Source organism: Lampris incognitus, chromosome 16, assembly GCF_029633865.1.
Source record: "Lampris incognitus isolate fLamInc1 chromosome 16, fLamInc1.hap2, whole genome shotgun sequence".
NCBI lineage: Eukaryota > Metazoa > Chordata > Actinopteri > Lampriformes > Lampridae > Lampris > Lampris incognitus.
In genome coordinates this window covers 16,317,106-16,336,588 of record NC_079226.1, presented here as the reverse complement: position 1 = coordinate 16,336,588, position 19,483 = coordinate 16,317,106, and the positions used below count along the sequence as shown (strand labels likewise).

The 19,483-nt window shown below is 42.7% G+C and overlaps 1 protein-coding gene across 2 annotated transcripts in view; it reads left to right on the top strand.

Annotated features, from left to right (window-relative positions):
- Positions 1-19,483, top strand: part of kiz (kizuna centrosomal protein) — a 38,922-nt gene that overhangs the window by 11,960 nt on the left and 7,479 nt on the right. Inside the window, exons 9-13 of one of the 2 annotated variants that reach the window (XM_056296000.1) lie at positions 121-271; positions 8,468-8,627; positions 9,544-9,606; positions 10,987-11,073; positions 11,350-11,419. In XM_056296000.1, coding sequence (XP_056151975.1) covers positions 121-271; positions 8,468-8,627; positions 9,544-9,606; positions 10,987-11,073; positions 11,350-11,419 — 531 coding nt within the window. The remainder of the gene's footprint in view (positions 1-120; positions 272-8,467; positions 8,628-9,543; positions 9,607-10,986; positions 11,074-11,349; positions 11,420-19,483) is intronic. The other variant, XR_008811728.1, reaches the window with a different exon arrangement.

Genomic DNA, 19,483 nt, shown 5'->3' with positions numbered 1-19,483 from the left:
TTTTTGAGTCTTTTACTGAGTATGCAGTGGGAAAGCCTCTCATCCTCTTGCTTTCCTTTCTCTTGTTTCTCCCTCGCTGTGCTCCATGTGTCTCCCTCCTCTTTCCCCTCCCTGCCGCAGCTCCAGCCTCCCCCCCGACGCTGCTCAGCTATGGGATCGCTGGTTCAAGCATGCCCTTCTGCTCAAGGAGTGGCGTGTCCTCAGTACTGAACGCCTGCTTCAGCTGTTCACCCCACTGCTGTTGGAGCGCCATGCCACCTACAGCCACCAGGTAGCGTAGGCAACATGCACTCAAGCTCATACACATTCATGCATGCACACACTCCCATGGGCATGTGAATGCAAATACACATACATGCGAAGACCACTGTCCTACTCTCCAGAATCTGCCTATTGGCAGCATCTATCACACTAGTTTGACAATTAGAATATTTTTTCTCAAGATAGCTACCATTGTGTTTTGAGAATATTATTCTGAAGAGGGTTGTGGGTGGTACTGAGAGCCCTCTTTGTGTCTGGTGTTTGAAACACAGCCCTGGCTGCCCGCTTATCAGATTGCTCCACATGTTGACCTAGACCAAAAAGAAACCCTGACCCACACACTAATCGTAAATAACAGCCGCAGCTTGGGCTGCTTTCATCCTGTAGCTTATTCTTCCGGAAAACACTAGCCTTTAATTTGTTATTAGCTGGAATTATATCCATTGCCTGGGCCCACGTGAATGAAGCAGCCATTAAGACCTTCTTCAAAAGACAGAACTCTTTGAAAATTCCCACTCATTGACCTTGTAGGAAATTATGCCTAATTGACCATTTACAAAATAATGATTGGCACAACAATCCACCATTCAGTGCCTAGCAATCACCTCTACTGCCTACAACTGTCACTGCCCTGATACGCCACTAAGAACAACAGAGAGCAGCTTTGATGCAACTTGTGATAGATAATGCAAGACTAGTTAAAGAACATAGGTTTCAGAAAAGGAAAATGGTAGTAATTGTTGGGGAAACTGTAAAATAGGTTTACATTACCCCAAGCGTGTTTACCGCAGTGATGTAACATTAAATATAATAGCAGAGCTCATAATTTTATTGGCCAAAGCATTGATAACTAAGGATGCTATCTTACATCCGGGACAAAGCATCATCAAGAGCAACGCAAGTGTCTTTACAAGTTTCAGACCGACGCAGCTGTCAGTTACCCATGGGCGTGTTGGTCTTAAAATGAGGTATGGTCAGGCGTATTGTTGGTGCATTGCTATTTTGAGACAGCAGTAAGCGATTGTGTGATTGATCAACAAAAGTATTTTACTGTTATTTTAAGGGTGCATTATTAGGATAGTAATATGCGCCTACCTAGGTGAGTGCACAATGCGTGACATTTTTCCTACTATTTGGCAAATCTGCCATTATAATAGCAATGCGCCAAGGTGCAAGCGCACCTGGCTTTTAAAAGGAATGGGAGATGACACGCCCAAAACACACCTATGATTAATTAAGAGACTAAGTACAACCCCTTAGAACCATGCGCCTTGCTTTGCGCTCAGATTATCTGCCGCTAAACTAGCAAAAGTGGATTTGGACACGCCCAAAATACACTTGCGTTATGTGTTTTAGACAATGTGCATAGATTGTTAAAATATCGCCCAAAGAGTGGCAGGACTTGGAGAAAATTGCGAAGTTAATTAAACAAGAAGAAAGAAGACTGAATATTCAAGTTGATGCTAAGAGCAAGGAGCCTTACTTTGTCATCTTCCTTATCCACTAGGAATGTATCGATAATTCGGGGGAGAGTAAATTCCCAATAGAAACATGTGACCATTCAAATCGGTGAGATGAAAAATTAATCGAGATACACTTTTTAAACAGCAGAGGGCGCTATCAACTTTTGGGGTCACTTGTTTGACGTCCTACGTCATCACTTGCGTGAGTAGCTGTATCAGGGTGGAAAGACATCGGGGCATCCGTCCGGGTAGCGTAGCAGTCTATTCTGTAGCCTACCAACACAAGGATCGTCAGTTCGAGTCCCCGTGTTGCCTCCAGCTTGGTTGTGCGTCCCTACAGACACAGGTAGTCGTGTCTGCGTGTGGGATGCCAGATGTGGATATGTGTCCTGGTCGCTGCACTGGCACCTCCTCTGGTCGGTCGGGACGCCTGTTCAGGAGGAGGGGTACCTGGGTGGAATAATGTGATCCTCCCATGCACTACGTCCCGCTGGCGAAACTCCTCACTGTCAGGTGAAAAGAAGTGGCTAGCGACTCCACATGTATCAGAGGAGGCATGTGGTGGTCTGCAGCCCTCCTCAGATCGGCAGAGGGGAAGGAGCAGCGACAAGGATGGCTTGGAAGAGTAGTGGAGTAGTTGGACGGGTATAATTGGTGAGAAAAGGGGGGGGGGGTTGCACAGACATGGCGGCCGCAGGCATAGACATGTGGCTGTGTCCCAATTCAGGGGCTGCATCCTTTGAAGAATACAGTCTACAAAGGCAAGTCCTTATGGACTGCGAAGGCCGAACCTAGTGTTTTAATTTTCCCCCTTTTTCTCCCCAATTGTATCCGGCTAATTACCCCACTCTTCCAAGCCTTCCCGGTTGCTGCTCCACCCCCTCTGCCAATCCGCGGCGGGCTGCAGACTACCACATCTCCTCTGATACATGTGGAGTCGCCAGCTGCTTATTTTCACCTGACAGTGAAGTGTTTTGCCAGGGGGACATAGCATGCGGGAGAATCACACTATTCCCCCCAGTTCCCCCCTCCCCCCCGAACAGGCGCCCCGACTGACCAGAGAAGACACTAGTGCAGTGATCAGGACACATACCCACATCCGGCTTCCCACCCACAGATACGGCCAATTGTGTCTATAGGGACACCCGACCCAGCCGGAGGTAACACGGGGATTCGAACCATCAATCCCCATGTTGGTAGGCAACGGACTAGGCAGCTACACTACCCGGACGCCCGAACCTAGCGTTGTTAAATGAGATGGTCTGGTCTAACAGAGGGTTTCCTATTTAGGTCGACAGCTGTTCCCGCCCTTATTCTTGCATCACAAAGCACTGCTCCGGTCACCTAGCAACCTTGACAGTTGCAGTTGACAAACAGTAGTGGAAATGGGCCAGAATTTTTATTTATTTATTTATTTATTTTTGGTTACCCAATACTTACATTTAAAAGTGTTATTGTCGGCCACTGCTGGAGTTGGAGACATCATTTTCTTGTGGAAAAAAATCCAATCATCACTGGCGCACAATGTATTTTGGAGTAGGTTGGGCCACGAAGAATCCATCTATTGTACCCATAAAATTCTGACAAACGAAGGCCACGTTTCTTGGCCACATTTGAAGGAGCCTTCGGAATTGGACAGCCTTGGTGCGCTGCTGTGACATAATCGGTCTTCAAATGCACCCTTCGAAGGATATGGCCACTGAATTGGGACACAGCTAAAGTCTGCAGAAATGCAGACTTTGGAAAGTGTGCATAAAGGGCTCAAATGTCTGCGAGACAACTCATGCACTTGACAATTTGACAGTAGGGCAGCCCTAAACCCTCATGGATTTAGTGGGAACGCGCCTCAAAGTCCGTGAGTCCATGAGTGTGGACATTGGGATTGGGCTATATGTACATGCATACATATACATAGACGCCGCATTGGCCACTTTGACCCGTTACTGTGATATGTTAACGTTGTTGCTGTATTGGACTGGGAAAAACTGACCTGTAAACAAATTCAAGTAAACAGGGGAGCTACAGTTTTTCTGGACAAAAAGCACAATAATGTTTACATTTCTCAACCTATTTCAAAGAGTCGTTTTTGACGTATGATCCAGCGGCCAGTGTGGCGTCTATGTATATAGTATGTCTATGGCTGCTGGTGGGACATTGTTGAATGTCCAGAGATCTCAGCTTCTGCCTGGAAATATAGATATGCTGATATATCCCCCCCCTCACAAAAAAAATATAAATTTCAAGCTAGGAACACAGGCCAAGCCTTAGTTTGTTTATTTGAAGCGATGTTCTTTTTTTGTATAATTCATTTATTTGTATTATTCATTTATTTATTTGATTTGGGATTTTTTTTTAAATTCAGTGTAGGTTTTTTTTTGTTATTTAAGATTAGTTTTGTTTCACTTTCACAAAGAAAAGGACATATGCAGTTTTGCATAGTTTATACCCTACCTTGGAAATAAAAAAAAAGGATTCTTTAATTTGATAAAGAAAAGATAAGAGAAAATATATTTTGTAGATTGTTGTCCTAAAAATTGGATTTTTGTTTTTTAAGAAAAGATTTTCAGTTTCACTTTCACAAAGAAAAGGAAATATATATATTTTGAAGACTTTTGTCTTAGAAATAAAGGAATCTTTTTCAGTCATAATTTTTCTTCAGTCTCATTTTGCTAAAAAAAAAAATCATGAGAAAATTGTATTTTGAACACAGTATCGTGAATCATATCGAATCGTGAGTTGAGTGTATCTTTACATCCCTACTATCCACCCTATCTCCACTCATCGGGCATATCAGTTCTTCTCTGCATCATATTACAAGTAGAATCAGAGACCGTACCTCTCCATCTAATATCAATTGAATGATTATGAATATCTGCCTGAGTTTTGTTATGCCTCTGCGCTGGCGACAGCCGTGGCTGAAGACATTATGTTTTCGGGTTGTCCATCCATACGTACGTCAGTCCATCCGTCCCGTTCTAGTGAATGTGATATCTTAGGAACACCTTGAGGGAATTTCTTCAAATTGGCACAAGTGTCCACTTGGACTCAAGGATGAATTTATTAGTTTTTGCTGGTCAAAGGTCAAGGTCATTGTGACTTCACTTCCATCCCATTCTCGTTAACAAGATATTTCAGGAACACCAGGAGGGTATTTTGTTACATCTGGCACAAATGTCCAATTGGTCTCAAGGATGAAATGATTAGAATTTGGTGGTCAGAGGTCAAGGTCACTGTGACCTCACAAAACACATCTTTGGCCATAACTCAAGAATTCTGCGAATTATGACATAGTTTCACAAATATGTCTAATAAGATAAAATGATGATTAGTCACACAAGTAAAATCATGCTATCCATCTTGTTGGACAGAATGATAAGATGGATTCAGAGATGTCAGATGAGCAAGCAGGTTATAGACAAGGAAGAGGGTGTGCAGAAATGCTGGTGACACTGCAAACACTAATTGAAAAGGTACCCAACACAGATAATAAGGCAATGCTGATTTTCATTGATTATTCAAAGGCATTTGATTCAGTAAGCCACGCACAGCTCTTTAACATCATGCTGGAAATGGGTTTCCCTAGACACCTCGTTGCGCTACTTCAAGGTTTATATACTGGCCAGAGAGCAGTGGTGAGATGGAATGGTGAGAACACAGAAGCTTTTCCAATAGAGAAGGGTGTATGTCAAGGTTTCATTGTATCACCACGCTTATTCACACTATACACAGAACAAGTGATGCATGAGGCAGATATAGATGAATATGGAGTGAGCATAGGTGGTTATAAGATAAGCAATCTTAGATTTGCAGATGACATGGTACTAGCAGCTGATGGACAGCAAGATCCAAACGAAATGTTGAGTCAAGTAAATGAGGCAGGGAAAAAGAGGTTACTCAGTTTGAATGTGAAAAAGACAAAGTGTGTGAAAGTGGGTGAATCGGATATTGCAATCTCAGTAGATGGACAAGATGTAGAACACCTAGAGAGCTTCAAATACTTGGGTTTAGTTAAGAAAAATGATTGTGATCGTACAGATGACATAAAAATCTGAATTACCCTAGCAAAGAAAAGAATGATGGAGATGGTACCAATATGGAGAGATAGGGGAATAAGAAAAGACGTGAAAGTCAGTCTACTTAAAGCACTCGTCTGGCCAGTGTTGTCATACGGAGCTGAAAGTTGGACATTGAAGAAAGCGACGGTAAACAGGATTGAGGCTGCAGACCTGTAGCTTTATCGTAGGATGCTTCGAATAAGTTGGACAGAGAAACGAACAAATGCGAGCATCCTTAATAAATTAGGAACAAAAAGAGGACTAATAATACATATAATGAAAAGAAAGCTATCATTCTTTGGGCATACCTGTCGTCCAGGTGGAAGTAAATTAACAAAGACAGCGATTTTGGGAACTACACCAGCAAAGCGCAAGAGAGGCCAACCAAAAAAGGCAGTATCATGATGACATCAAAGAATGGCTTAGTCTGAAAGCACTGGAGGCAACAAGATCAGCTCAGGACAGAAAGAACGGGAGGAGACTTGTTTGGCAAACATGTCATCCTGATGGTGCTGGCAACCCTTGCTAATGAGGAAGCCTTGAAGAAGAAGCAGAAGAAAAAGAAGATGACATTTTAAGGTCAACTTCACTGTGACATTTTAATATTCTTCAAAAACACTTTTCTGGTCATTATTTAATGCCATAACTCGGGAACAGAAGGAGATTGTGACCATATTTCACATTTGGTCAGATACTGAATTGGTGACACCAATCTTGGGTAACCACCTTGAAACTGGTGATTGTATAGATCTTCTGTGCTGCCAGGTTGAATATGTGTTTGAAGCATCCAAATTTTAGAATTTGTAGCTTCTTTGCAACAACACATAGAGACCATCCCCTTCTGTTGATTAAAGTCTTGGAAGCTTTGAAGATGACTGAAAAGGTGAAGGATTCTCCTTTCTCCTTGAGCTATTTCACACTTTTAACGGAAATATGAGCTGTCGGTAGACCCATTTAGCTTACGTTACTGAATGATTATGTGTTAGTCATTTTTAGTGTTGCCCTGCCATGCACATAAATGTCTTTAGTATGTTGTTAACTTTTTGACTAATCAAAATAAGATCATGTACAAGTTGCTAGGTGGATTTGGCTGAGGAGACAGACAGCACGTATGTGTGTGTGTGTGTGTGTGTGTGTGTGTGCGCGCGCGCGCGCGCATGTCCAAAATAGCATGTTTCTCACTTGAAATTATCCACTAGAATCATACATGTCAATATAGTGATAACTTCCATTTCGCCAAAAGAAATACACTTAACACCTTTTATTAAAGTCCTTCAAAGTCTTCACTACAAAAACTCTATGAGTCTGGACTGGCATGGATGTAAACTGCAACTTTACTGGTTGGTGGAGGCATACAACCATGAGGTGGCATTCCTAGTTTTTTTCTAAGATGTCTTCTTGTGGCATGGAGATGTCGCTGCACCATCCCTCGCACAAGTGCAAGAGGCAAAGAGGGAGACTGTAGAGCCTCTTGAAAACATGAGCTGACAAAAGGAAGAGTGGCGCTGCCATCTTCATCATCATGCCTAAGTGCATCAGTAAAAGTCTGAGTGAAAATCTCTCTCTCGCTCTCTCTCTCTCTCTCTCATACAATGGCTTACTCTCCACGCACAAGAGCAAACAGAAATTTCCATTCAAATCTTGCCTCACAGCCTGGCCACTCTGGCAAATGGGAACATGCAGCTTGCATGCACACACTCAGAAGTCCTTTGAATATTCAAGTGCTAACAGTTGCATTCATTGATATTTAAAATGCAGTGGGTCTGCATAAGGCCTCAACCCATGGTACATTTGACTAAATGTAAAAAAGAGTAAAGATTGGTATCAATGACAAGGATCGAGTCAGTTTTTATTGTTCATCAACATCAAGTACCCACTGGAAAGATCGGAATGGTGTGTTTACATCTTGTCCCCTTCTTCTCAGAAAAATGAAAGCATGTACGTTCTCAATCTCCCCTGTGACCTGCTGATAACAACTCACATTGTACTTAAAGTTTGTCAGTCAAAATCCTCCTGATCATCCCCTTCACATTAGCGCTCATTAAAAGTTGCAAACGGCCGTCTGAGGCTGAGAAGCGCCCTTTGATGACAAAAGAGAGCAATGACGATGGCTGGGTTTGATACGGGGAAGGGAGAAAGGAGCGAGATGAAATCGGCATGTGGCATCTCCCCGGCTCCTCATCTCACGGAACAGCTCCTCTTAATTGTGTATCCTCATCTCCCCAGAGATAAAGTTGAGCTGGAGATGGAGGAAGAGAGCAGTTTGTCTCAATCCTCTCAGCCACGAGAGGAGATATCTGGAACGAGTTGCACATTAACACCAGGGTGATTGCATTCTTTAGGCGCTTCTCTAATCTCATGGATGAGAGAGAAAAAAGTGTGATTGAGAGAGAGAGAGAGAGAGAGAGAGAGAGAGAGAGAGAGAGAGAGAGAGAGAGAGAGAGAGAGAGAGAGTGAGCAGGAGCAAAAATGTGTGAGAGAAATAATCTTTTTTTTTTAAGCTAAACGAGAAGGAGAATTTGAAGTTATTTTCTCCCCGGCATTTGAACGTGCAAGGCAGCTGCACCTTCTGTGAGCACAGCTGAGGCCAAAGTAAATGACTTGCTTAATCTGGGGGGAGTTCAATTTGACGCTTCCTTTAGAATATGGGAGCAATTAGAGTGTGGTTTTAATTTGTGCTGCTTGTAGGCCAAAGTGCTGCTGAGGACACTTCTGTCCCAGTCCTGTGAGGAGTGCCCCTCGGCGGAGGACGAGAGTGACTTGTCTTCTTCCTGCGGCCTTCCCTCTCTCCTGGCTGATGGTGGAGAAATGCAGCCTGGCAGGCCAGCACATAACAAAGGAAAACAAGGTCATTGACGATTTTTTTTATTGCAAAATAGGACAGCATTTAGCAGGCATATCACACAGTTCAGCAGCTCACAGTGCACCATGTACAGGTCACAAATGACATTCTTGCTGCACTGCAACTTTTGGATGCTGATTCTTAGCTCAGATGAGATCAGCTCTGATGAAACTTCAAGTGGGTCATCACATCGGCAGCATATAGATAAGCAGAGACAAGTAGAGGGCGATAAAACTAGCATTCCAACAAAAAGTCACTTCTACAGCAGTAAAAGTGAAACCCATTTACAGTTAAGAAAATTGAGTAATAAAGGTTATCAATTTTAAAGATACTCTATCCTCAGATTTGCAAGTTAATACTGTTGTGCTAGTGTGCACTGCCGACTAATTTGAGAGAGACCAGCAAAGAGCAAAAAAAACAAAAAAAAAACAAAACATAACTCTCCTAATATGCTTGTACCTACCAACACAAAAACAGATAAGCACTACTTTTAGTCTGTTTTATTTGTCGTTGAAGCAGTCCTAATCAATGTGATTACTATAATGCTGCAAGAAGTAACTGATATGATTTATTATTATCTGTTGGGCTAGTTGATGGTTTCTTTCCACTGTGGGTTACAATATGACCTCACTTCATTTAGAAAAGTTGGTAATTTCACTTTAACAAATAGGAAGACTGAGAACATGAACAAATACAAGACCACTGCCATTTTTTGAGAGCCATCGCCGTGAAGAAATATAGGTTTCCCTTTCATGGGGGAAATCAATTTCACCATAGACCTTTTTTTTATGAATCCCCCACAGCACCAGACTTCATAAGGCCTCTATTCAGAGCTAAAGAAAGCCCCCCCAGTCCCAATTCTACCCCTAGCCTCCATTCCTCCATGCCTCTGCTTCTCACTATGGGCTTTCCTTTCTTATAGAACTACAAAGTACTGAAGAGGACAGCCAAGACGAAAGCCCTGCGGAAAGTATTCCTATTAGAGGTAAAAAGGCAGCGCTGGTGCCCCAGCATTCACACTATCCTTGTGTTGCAGTTTGTTTTCTTCCCACTGCAGTGAATAATGGGCTCTTTTACGCACAGGCTGAGGCAGGATGATCAAGGTGAATCTACGGTCAAAGTCCCACCTGAAGAGCCGCGCTAGTTCTCTCTAATTATCTCCGAGAAAACACTGGCCGCGTTTTCAGCCTGGTCCGAGGCATTCTGGTAGGACTGATAATCTGGGGGTACAGGCATAATGCAGCTGCTTTAATTGTCAGGACGCCAGGGTGTGAGCGTGAGAGATCTGTCATCGGTTCTCATTATCTTCTAAATAATGCTCTGGTGGTGAGGCTAGACATGAAACGGACAAGATGTGAAGGCATTCTAAAAGCGCAGAATGGACCCGTCCCTTAGCCGAACCTCTGAAATGTAAAGCATTGCCATATTACACTTGGCTATCAGATGTCCTACTGGGCTTTTCATATGTACACATCCCCAGGTGCACAGCGCACAAAATGAGTCGAGTTTCCGAATCGCAATAACTAATCAAAAGAGGGGGGGAAAGAACCATAACCAGTGTCGTTCCATGGAAACATGACTAAAGCTTTTGGTGGGAGATAGAGATGTCCATCTCACAATCGTATACCCTGGCCTTGGAGCTGATAGTAATGGCTATGAGGCGGCGTGTGTGTGCCTGTCGACTGTTGTTGTTTTTGTTTTTTTCTAAAAGAAGCAAGTCGGTTTCTTTAACACATTGGGTGGATGGATACTTGAAATGGCCATGTAAAAGTCGTGTCGTTTTTATAGCCTGCTGAAACGTTCAGATTGCTTTTATTCTGAACACGTTAAAAATATTTCAGTTCACGTTGAATTGTACGTAGAGAATTTATACCCTGGTTTAGATTTACCAAAGGTGTTGTTGTAATAGCCTCGTCATCTTGAGACAACTGGCCATTTATTATGTACATCTGCTCCTGTTGGTTTTGCTGGCACACTCTGTGTGCACTTCTCAAATATGATACCTTCTCTAGTGTGCGAGAAAGTCGTTATGAGTGTTTTTAAAACAGAAAATCAATCATTGCCTTCCTGGTGGGGAGATGCTGAGATAATGTGAGAGGGCGATTGCCGTCTCATGGAAACTGCCGATGTATACGCAAGGCTTGAATCAACAGCTTAGCTGATGTGGCAGTGTTTTCATTCACTCTGTTCAGCACTGAGACCCAAAGACTCTGAAAGCCACTGGAGCATGTTGTCTCATCAAACAGAGAAACCTCTGAAAGTTGGAAACCTGGGTTTTAAGCAAATATTTGACACAGACGTCTGTGTGTGTGTGTGTGTGTGCGCGCGCGTGTGTGTGCGCATGTGTGTGTGTGTCTTTGAACAGAGACAAAAGCATATCAGCTGCTTAAACAATCTGCCACACAGGAGAGGCTGCAGAGTTCTGGAGAGGAGGAGGAGGATGGCCTGTCAGGTAAGAAAAGAGATCTCGCCACTACTCTACCCTAACTGACAAGTAGTTAGCCACTGGAGCCTAACCACTGGTCAACATTGGCCATATGTTCTCATCTCTTATAAAGGCGCTTAACAAAGACAACATATCCTGTGTAGACAGACTCTTTGAATAACAGTCAAAGGCCATTCCTCTCAGCCTCTCGCCATAAGAAGGCACATTAATATGCGTCTTAGATTAGCTACTGATTAGATGCCCAAATCAAATGGTTTATCTGGCCCTGTTTGCTCTTTTAAGGAATAAATGATGGCCGTGAAGAGGACCCGGGGAGGGCCAAGCGCTCCTCACATCAAGACCCTTACCCTCGGTAAGAACACTGTTATTATTCAGCGGGCCACAGGAAATGGGCCACCAGACACCAAAGTGGTTGATGTACATTTGCATGGCCGCTCTCATAATTCCCTGTTCATTTCCATAAGATCAAGGGGGTGCCACCCATTAATTCGCTCACAAAGACAAAAGCGCCCCCAAAGCCCATTTCTCACTGTTCGTGGGGTGCAAAATCGGTACCTAGAATATGAATTGCAGTCAAAATTGCATCCTGTTGATGCTTAACCCAAGGGTGCAAACTGATAATGTCAAGAGAACTGGTGATGTCCATGTTTGGAAGAAGGAGACTCAAGTATTGACAAGGAGAAAAGTCTTTTCATTTTTTCATCCTCGAGCAGCATTTAGGCTCCTCAAATCAGAGCCCTTAGTGGGTTGGAAAAGAATATCTGACAGTAAATAGCTCGGTGGAGGCTAACGGCATCTTCCTTACATTTGAATATCAACACGACTTCATCAAAATCTGCAATTGGACGTCGGGTCCTCAGAGCACCTCTTCACTGGGAGCCCATTTAGGCCTCAGTAATGGCTGGGTAAACGTTATGAGGAATAATCTTGTCTGATTTCATCTGATTACGGGGCCCCACACTGACACAAGAGCCTGAAGTCTGCATTTTCCTGGCCAGGCCAGCAGGCGCTCCCAGTCTGCCTATTAGCCTAGGGAAGGGCATAATGGGTTTGCTCTATTGTGGCGCTCGTAGATGCTGATGTCTACTACTGCCAGCCCCGATGACCACCCTTGTTAATAAACATGAGCCAATTTCAGGCTCAGACCCGCTCAGATGGCACCCGTCTCCCTGTTATTAAAGTACATGAGATGCACACGACTTAGGTGATAAAACAAAACCTGGAGATGGGAGAAAAAAAACCTAGAGGACAAACGAAAGGACATGAGCACTGATGAGACACCAGTAGTGTACATAAGTTAAAAGGGACTAATGAGAAGTTATGTATGCATGACACTCTCTAATCTCACTAGGGGTTGGTCAGAAGCTGTGCCAAGTGCTACTGGTCACCATCAACCCTCTTCCTGGTCTTACGGTCATATTCTTTCCCTCTGTTTTCCTCCACTCCTTCTCCGGAACGCTTACATTTAAGCATTCCACTTACCACAGTCACTTCTTGCGCTTTATTGCTTCTACAAGTGGTCTGGAAGCCCTGCACTTGAGCTGAAGCATAACACTGCAGCATGCTCTTGCCCTGCTTCTCTCCCGTCTCTCTTTCTTGCTCACTCTTGCTCTCGCCCTTTTGCCATCTCTTCGCTCCTCTCCCCCTCTTCTTCTACCCCTCTCTCCCTGCCCCTCTCCCTCTCTCTCTCACTTGCTCTCTCTCTGACTGAACCTCTCTTCCTATGTTTTCCTCTCCCCCTCTTGTTCCTACTTGTTAATTATTTGCTTTATTTTGTCAGTGAGCTGATGAGTGACATCAAAAGGAGGATGGAGCTGGACTCAAAATACAAAAATGGCTTCCTCTCTGTTGTCTTAGACAATAATTATGATTTGCCAGTTAAGCTCAGACTACAGCCGAGGGATTGTAGTTTAAAGCAGAGGCTTTGGTGCAAAAAATACATTTATAGCCCTTTGTGTGGCTCCTCATTATGTGTGGGCCTGATTCATTAAGTAATTGGTTTGCAGTTGTTTACATGAGTATTAAGGCCCTCTATTCAGGGGCCTTTGAGAGATACATTGTGCAAATGTTGCATGTTATGAATGCAGAATGAGAGGCGGGGGGCCAGTCCTATTGGCCAAACACTGCACTCGGCTGAAAAGCGAGAGAAAAGCACTGGGTGCTGCTTTGCATAGCAATGACTAGGGCCTTAATAAGCTTTACAGATTAAATACATGCAGTCTATACAAGATGCAAAGAGATACTCTTAACACATTTATATGTGCTCATTTCACTATTATGGCTTTGGAGAGAATTGGGGTCTTTCATATTCTCTCCCTCTTTCTCTCTCTACCTCTCTTACTTGCTCTCCCCCACACAGTGGTTTTCAGCCAGATACTTTTATAGAATGCACTGTATATTGTATTATAAATCACGGGGAAGCCGACTGATCTGCAACATTTATTAAGGATTTGCCCATTAGAAATCTTTTGCTGCCTTTGTGAGTGGCAAAGCAAAATCACTTTGTGGTTGAGTGGGGATGAAAGGAATAATGCAGGAAGGAGTGAGTCTTAATAAGCAGCTGCACTCCATGTAAAGACCACTTGTTCCCCTTTGTACGCGGGTACATGCCACTGCTTCCTCTCGTGCAAAGAATCATTATGCTCCTTTCTACTGTAGGCATTTCAGATTGTACTCCTTTTTTATTTTATTTCTGCCTTTGTTATATGTCATTTATTTTGCCCAGTTTTTGATCCCCACAAATATTGTGGCACACATGAGTACGCACACACACTCAACTTGTACACACATGTACACACACACACAGAACAGCACCCTCCAGTTGTCAACCAGTGTGATGTTTTTTGTTTTTTTGTGTGCCTCTTTGCTTGACAGAAACTTTGACTCAACAATTAGTGCACGACAGAACTCTGCCTTGGATAACAGGATGTGCTCAGGCATTTGCCCTCAAATCACTCTCAGACAAAGTGTCGTAATCAGAAGCTGGCCCTGTTTCCCTCTCTCTCGCTGTGTATGTGTCAGTGCTTGCGTACGTGTGTGTGGGTGTGTGTGTGTGTGTGTGTGTGTGAAGGAGCGACCGGGGGACACGATGTGTGTGGCATCTCCGTCAGCTCACACTGGGAGGGGGGAGAGGGGGGAGGGGGACATGTGCTAGAAGGAGAAGGGAGAGGGACAGAAAAAGAGCGGGAGATAGAGGGAGACAGAGAGACAGTAACAGACAAAGAGGCAGTGAGAGAGGGTAGATCATTGATCCAAAATGTGGCCCTGTGAGGAGAAAGGCCCATGTAAACAGTTGAACAGAGACTAACAGCCGCTACACCAACACGTAAAACCGCAGCATTTAGTCCGATCTGAGTACAGAAACCTTGTATGTGCACTGCTGTGTTGAAAAGAAACAAAGCAAGGTGTCTGAAAGGAAAGTATCCAGACCTCTTCGATCTCAAGGTCAGCATCCACCACCTGTTTCTTTTCTAATATTCATTTTTAGATGTTAAAACATCAAATGTTAACTCCATATTGGGCTACAGGAGGAGACTTGGAACAAGACACACACAAAAAAATGGAGCAAAAACGATACTGACATTACAAATAAGGCAGTATTTAGAGGCTTCAGCCAGAGGAGGTCACTGTACTGCAGTTGCTTACTCATATTGGCCACAGCCATTCACATCTAAATAAACGGCAGGAGATATCCATCTGCCACATAAGAAAACATACAACTTTTTGGCTGACACACATTCTCAAGCATTTCTACTGTTGATTTTAAAGTGGGTAAATTGATTTTCTTTTCTCTTGTCTTTTTTTTTCTATTCATGGGCCACTGAGGAGTGGTTAATTCAACACAGGAAAGAAAATATCTTTTATCTAAGTAACTTGATTTGGCACCTTTTATATTTTAGTGTGTGTGTGTTTCTTGATCCAACAAATATCAGGCAATAATCCTAGTATATGTCATTGCATCCATAGTGTCATGTTAAAGTGAAATGATGTATCCTTCAAGCATCCCCTGCACTTGCTCTCTCCACTATACTGTCTCCAGTCTGGGGGAGTGTGCCTGTGCAGACATTTCTGGCAGAATGCCCATTTATCTCTGAGCTGCAGTACCCTGTCATTGCCACCAGAGAGCACTCACACGTTAGAGAGCTGCCTCTTGCTTGTTGGCCCCCTTTTGAGGGCGACATCCTGGCCACGTTCGGGCCTGTTGGGAGAACATCTAAGCGGAGCCCAAACAATATTTCTGTGGGGTCACAGCTGGGATGGGAGTAGGAGTTGATGGGAATGATGAGGTGATGGGTCGCCCTTTATCTTTAGACAAGCGCCGCTGAGCAAGAGTGCTACTGCGCTATTAGCATTTCTGTGTGGGTGGCGGGAGCCTAAAAAAGACGGAGTAAATAAAAGCAGTACTTTCAGGCAGAGCACGCCAATATTAAATGCTGGGTAAGCATTCTTTCACAACAGACACATCACTGTGGATAATATGACTACCACATGATACGTTAAACACATGGTCCAGTAAGATGATCAGATATGGTTGTCTTACATGGCAGCCATTGATAGGACAGGATGGTTTAAGTTTAAGAGGAGATTAATAGCGTATAATAGTGTGTGATATGAATGGGTTTTTTTCTATATGTAGTACAAAGTATATTTGCCTGTAGGCTTGTAACTAGTATAGTGCTAGCCATTTGTGTTCACAAAGAAGCAGTTTGTGGGATAGATAAATGTGTAAATCAGTGAAACAGCAAAATAGCAAGACCTTTAGCTTAAGTAATGTGGCAAATAATAATGGGGTTTTTTTACAGTAGAAACCATAGATATTTTCTGCACTGTTTGTTACAAAAATGACCAGAGACAATCTGTCATTTGGGTTGGCATTGAGTAAATGTTTCATTTCAATATTGAGTTCAATTGCATACACTGAAATTTGTTTGAAAAATTATAGAAGTGATAACAGCAGTAATAGTGGCTGTCGTTTTTTTTCACTTGTTTCCACAACAAGAAATTCCTTTGTTACTTTGCTTCTGCAAATTGAATGACTCCCAATCAAGATGCTGCTCTCATAGGAAAACAAGGCATAAAAAAATGGCATTTCTTCGCTATGTCAGACCTGCCTACAGTACTTCATTATTTGCTGCAAATAGTTTCATAAGCAATCAGTCACATTACCGTCTCATACATTATGATTCAGTTTGAAGGTCGTATCACTTAACCCACTGCCAGACATCCTCTCCAATGTATATTATATATGATACATCACTCTATATCCTTTATTATGGAAAAACTCTTTTTCCTTTCTTCTCTCAGGCAGCTTTTTATTGGCTCTGAAGTCCCTCTTAAATTGTATTTGCATCAGTGCATTGTACCAACGATGTGGTTTACAAATCATAATTACAGCCATTAATGTTAGTTTTATTTAGGTGTATGTGTTGTCTATCAGCCAAACACAGGAGTAAGTCAGCTTTCTTCTCTATGATCTTTATACGGCCTCTGACATAAATGTCAGATCACCTTATGCATTACAACATTTAATGCACACATTTTAGGGACTGTTTTTTAAGCCACAGCAGCAAAGCCTTGGCCTGCAGATAATTCAAAATAGAGTTGTGATTAAGGAAATGCAGCGAGAAGGGAAACCCCTATTATTCCCCTTCAAGCTCAGACTATAAAATTTATGAACTGTTGTACATACAGCTATGCACAATTGTCACAGAAACTGTTAAAACACAGGATAAACAACCATATGCCACAATTGCAAAAGGCAGAGAGAGAATAACGAGACGCTGCTAAAGGTGACATTACAATAGCTGTAATTTGCATCATTTTACACATTACATTCACCTCTGTCTACCGAAGCCTGCAAAACAGTGGCCAGCCCTGACTTACATATTCAGATCATTGCCTCAATTAAGGGAAACTCAGCAGAAGATGAACTGGCATAAATGTTTATGGAAACGGAATATTAGATTGGAGGGGTCAGATCCAGACTGGGCTCTCTATGGTAATAGCCCTGTCTTGAAATCAGCCTCATCCCCGGCTGAAGTGGACCAGCTGATAGACCATTCCCATCCCAGGGGGAAGTTCGAGAAAAGAAAAGCCCAATTTACTCCCTGCAACAGCTATTATTGTGGCAGGGGAAGTAATCGTATGGAATATTGCTGCATTTTTTGCCGCTGCAGGGCCTTGTAGAGATATGTTGCCCGAACAGTTGTAAATTGGTACACTAGGCTCCATGGATGTGTTTCAACAACATCTATACTTTATCTGTTACCTATTTAAAATGGCTGGCTGTGGATAGCAGGCCAGTTTTTGAACGTAAAAGGTATTCTCCTCATTTCAACTCCACCCTCAACTTGCCCCAAAGCTGTTATTCTAGCTGATTTTTGTAGCTTGTACAGACAAAGCGTTGTTCTACTCTTGTGATTATTCAGGACAACACACTTTTAATTTAAAGCTCACTATGCGTAAGGTTCACTTTATAATATCCTTTGACATTTATATTAAGTGTATACTGGAAAAATGGCAATCTTTATCTACTACTTCTAAGAATTACTAGAATACTTGACTAGAGAGAGAAATTGATATAGGTACACACACACATGCATGTATAAGTTGCATAAGTTATTCTTGACTGGGTTATTTTGGCTGTGATGTGCCAACCTGTGCTCCGGGGGGAACATTTTGATTGACAAAGCTCATCTAGCTTAAGGCGTTGTTCTGGGTGCTCATTGCAAATGCAAACAGTGTACATTGTTGCCTGTTTGTTCACGCTCGCCTCATATTATCAACAAGCAAATTCAAAAAGGGTTCAATGACCCCAGTAAATTGTACTGCAACTATGTGTCATCGCTACATACCTTATCAAATACTAGCTAATTAGTTGCTGCCATTGAGTGTTTGGCTAGCGTCTTCTTCTAAAGTACGCTCTTTGGTTGTCCAAACTGACATAAAACTCTTGCCCATGCATCCTTTTTATCAGATAATCTTGAGCAGAGTGCTGATAATTGTTTCATGGGTGTCCTTGATATGTTTAATGACATGTTTAATGATTGCCCCACCGTGAAACATCACTGAATGGAATCGAAGAATTCTTTTCTAAGAAAAAAAAAAGATAAACAGGACTGCTTATTAAGTGGCCGACACCGTGACATTCAGAATAGAAAAAGCAGACTTTTTTGTGTTGTATGCATCTGAAATAGTGAAATACATCTGCAGTACTCTATGAGGCATCATTCCCTACCACCTGCCATTCCACAACAGGTGTGAATTTGACAATAATGTATACTCAACACAAAATTAAACACTAAAATGCACTTTTTGAGAGATTTTCATGTCTTGGTGATATGATGTCTCATGAAGACCCTAACACATGATATTGCCCCTTGGGGATAATAAAGATTACCTTGACCTTGATAATATGAGACGTCTTTTGAATCACAACTTGACACGCTAGATATTTGTGACTCTCTTTGCTATAATTTGCACTGATAAAGATTATCTGTCTGGTTTCACTTACCAATTTTTATGTGCCATGGGTTCATTATGCCTTACTGTGGAAACAGATGCACAAATCATTCAGATGTCTTGCAAGAAACTCATTGCACTAGGGATATAAAGGTTACCCTGTAAAAGTTATGGTGTCTATATGGTGTAATGCATGTGTCACAAAGCAATCTAACCATCAGTAGGGACCAGGGCTGCGTCTTTTTTTCTTTTCTTCTTTATCTCTTTTGAGTGGTGCAAATGCAGCAATGTATAGTTTGGAAGAGAGTAACTGGAACATGTCCAAGGTAATTTGGTCCTTGTGCCAAGTGTACAGTCACATATGCCAAGATTGGGCCAAGAGAAATTGGGGGCGATTGACAGAATGACAGTCAAATAGGTTATAGATTCAAATTGATGCAGATGGAGGAACACAACACGATTGTTCATAGAAGAGCGCATCTGATGAGAACTGCCGTACCCCCCCAAACACACACACACACACACACACACACACACACACACACACACACACACACACACACACACACACACACACACACACACACACACACACAATTTCCAATGAAAGCGTTTCAACTCAGCACAGATATAGAAAGTCCAGACAAATGAGCCATATGGATATGTATGCTAACCTGGGAGATGATGAGGATATATTGTGGGATGCTGAATAGGCCCTGTGATGATGTAAATTAAAGAGGAGGCCTTTAAAAGTGGAACGGAGCCTTATTGCATATGTATTGAGGTAGATCAAAGCCTTTTCGGGGGTCATGCATTTACATAGCGATATCACCGATGCTATGGGAACCTGGCAACCCTGTCTTTGGACCACTTCTGAATAAAGAGGGCCTTGTGGAAGTCCTTCAGCACGATTAGAACAGGAGTCAAGGAAGTTCCCTTTGCTGCTCTGTCTTGG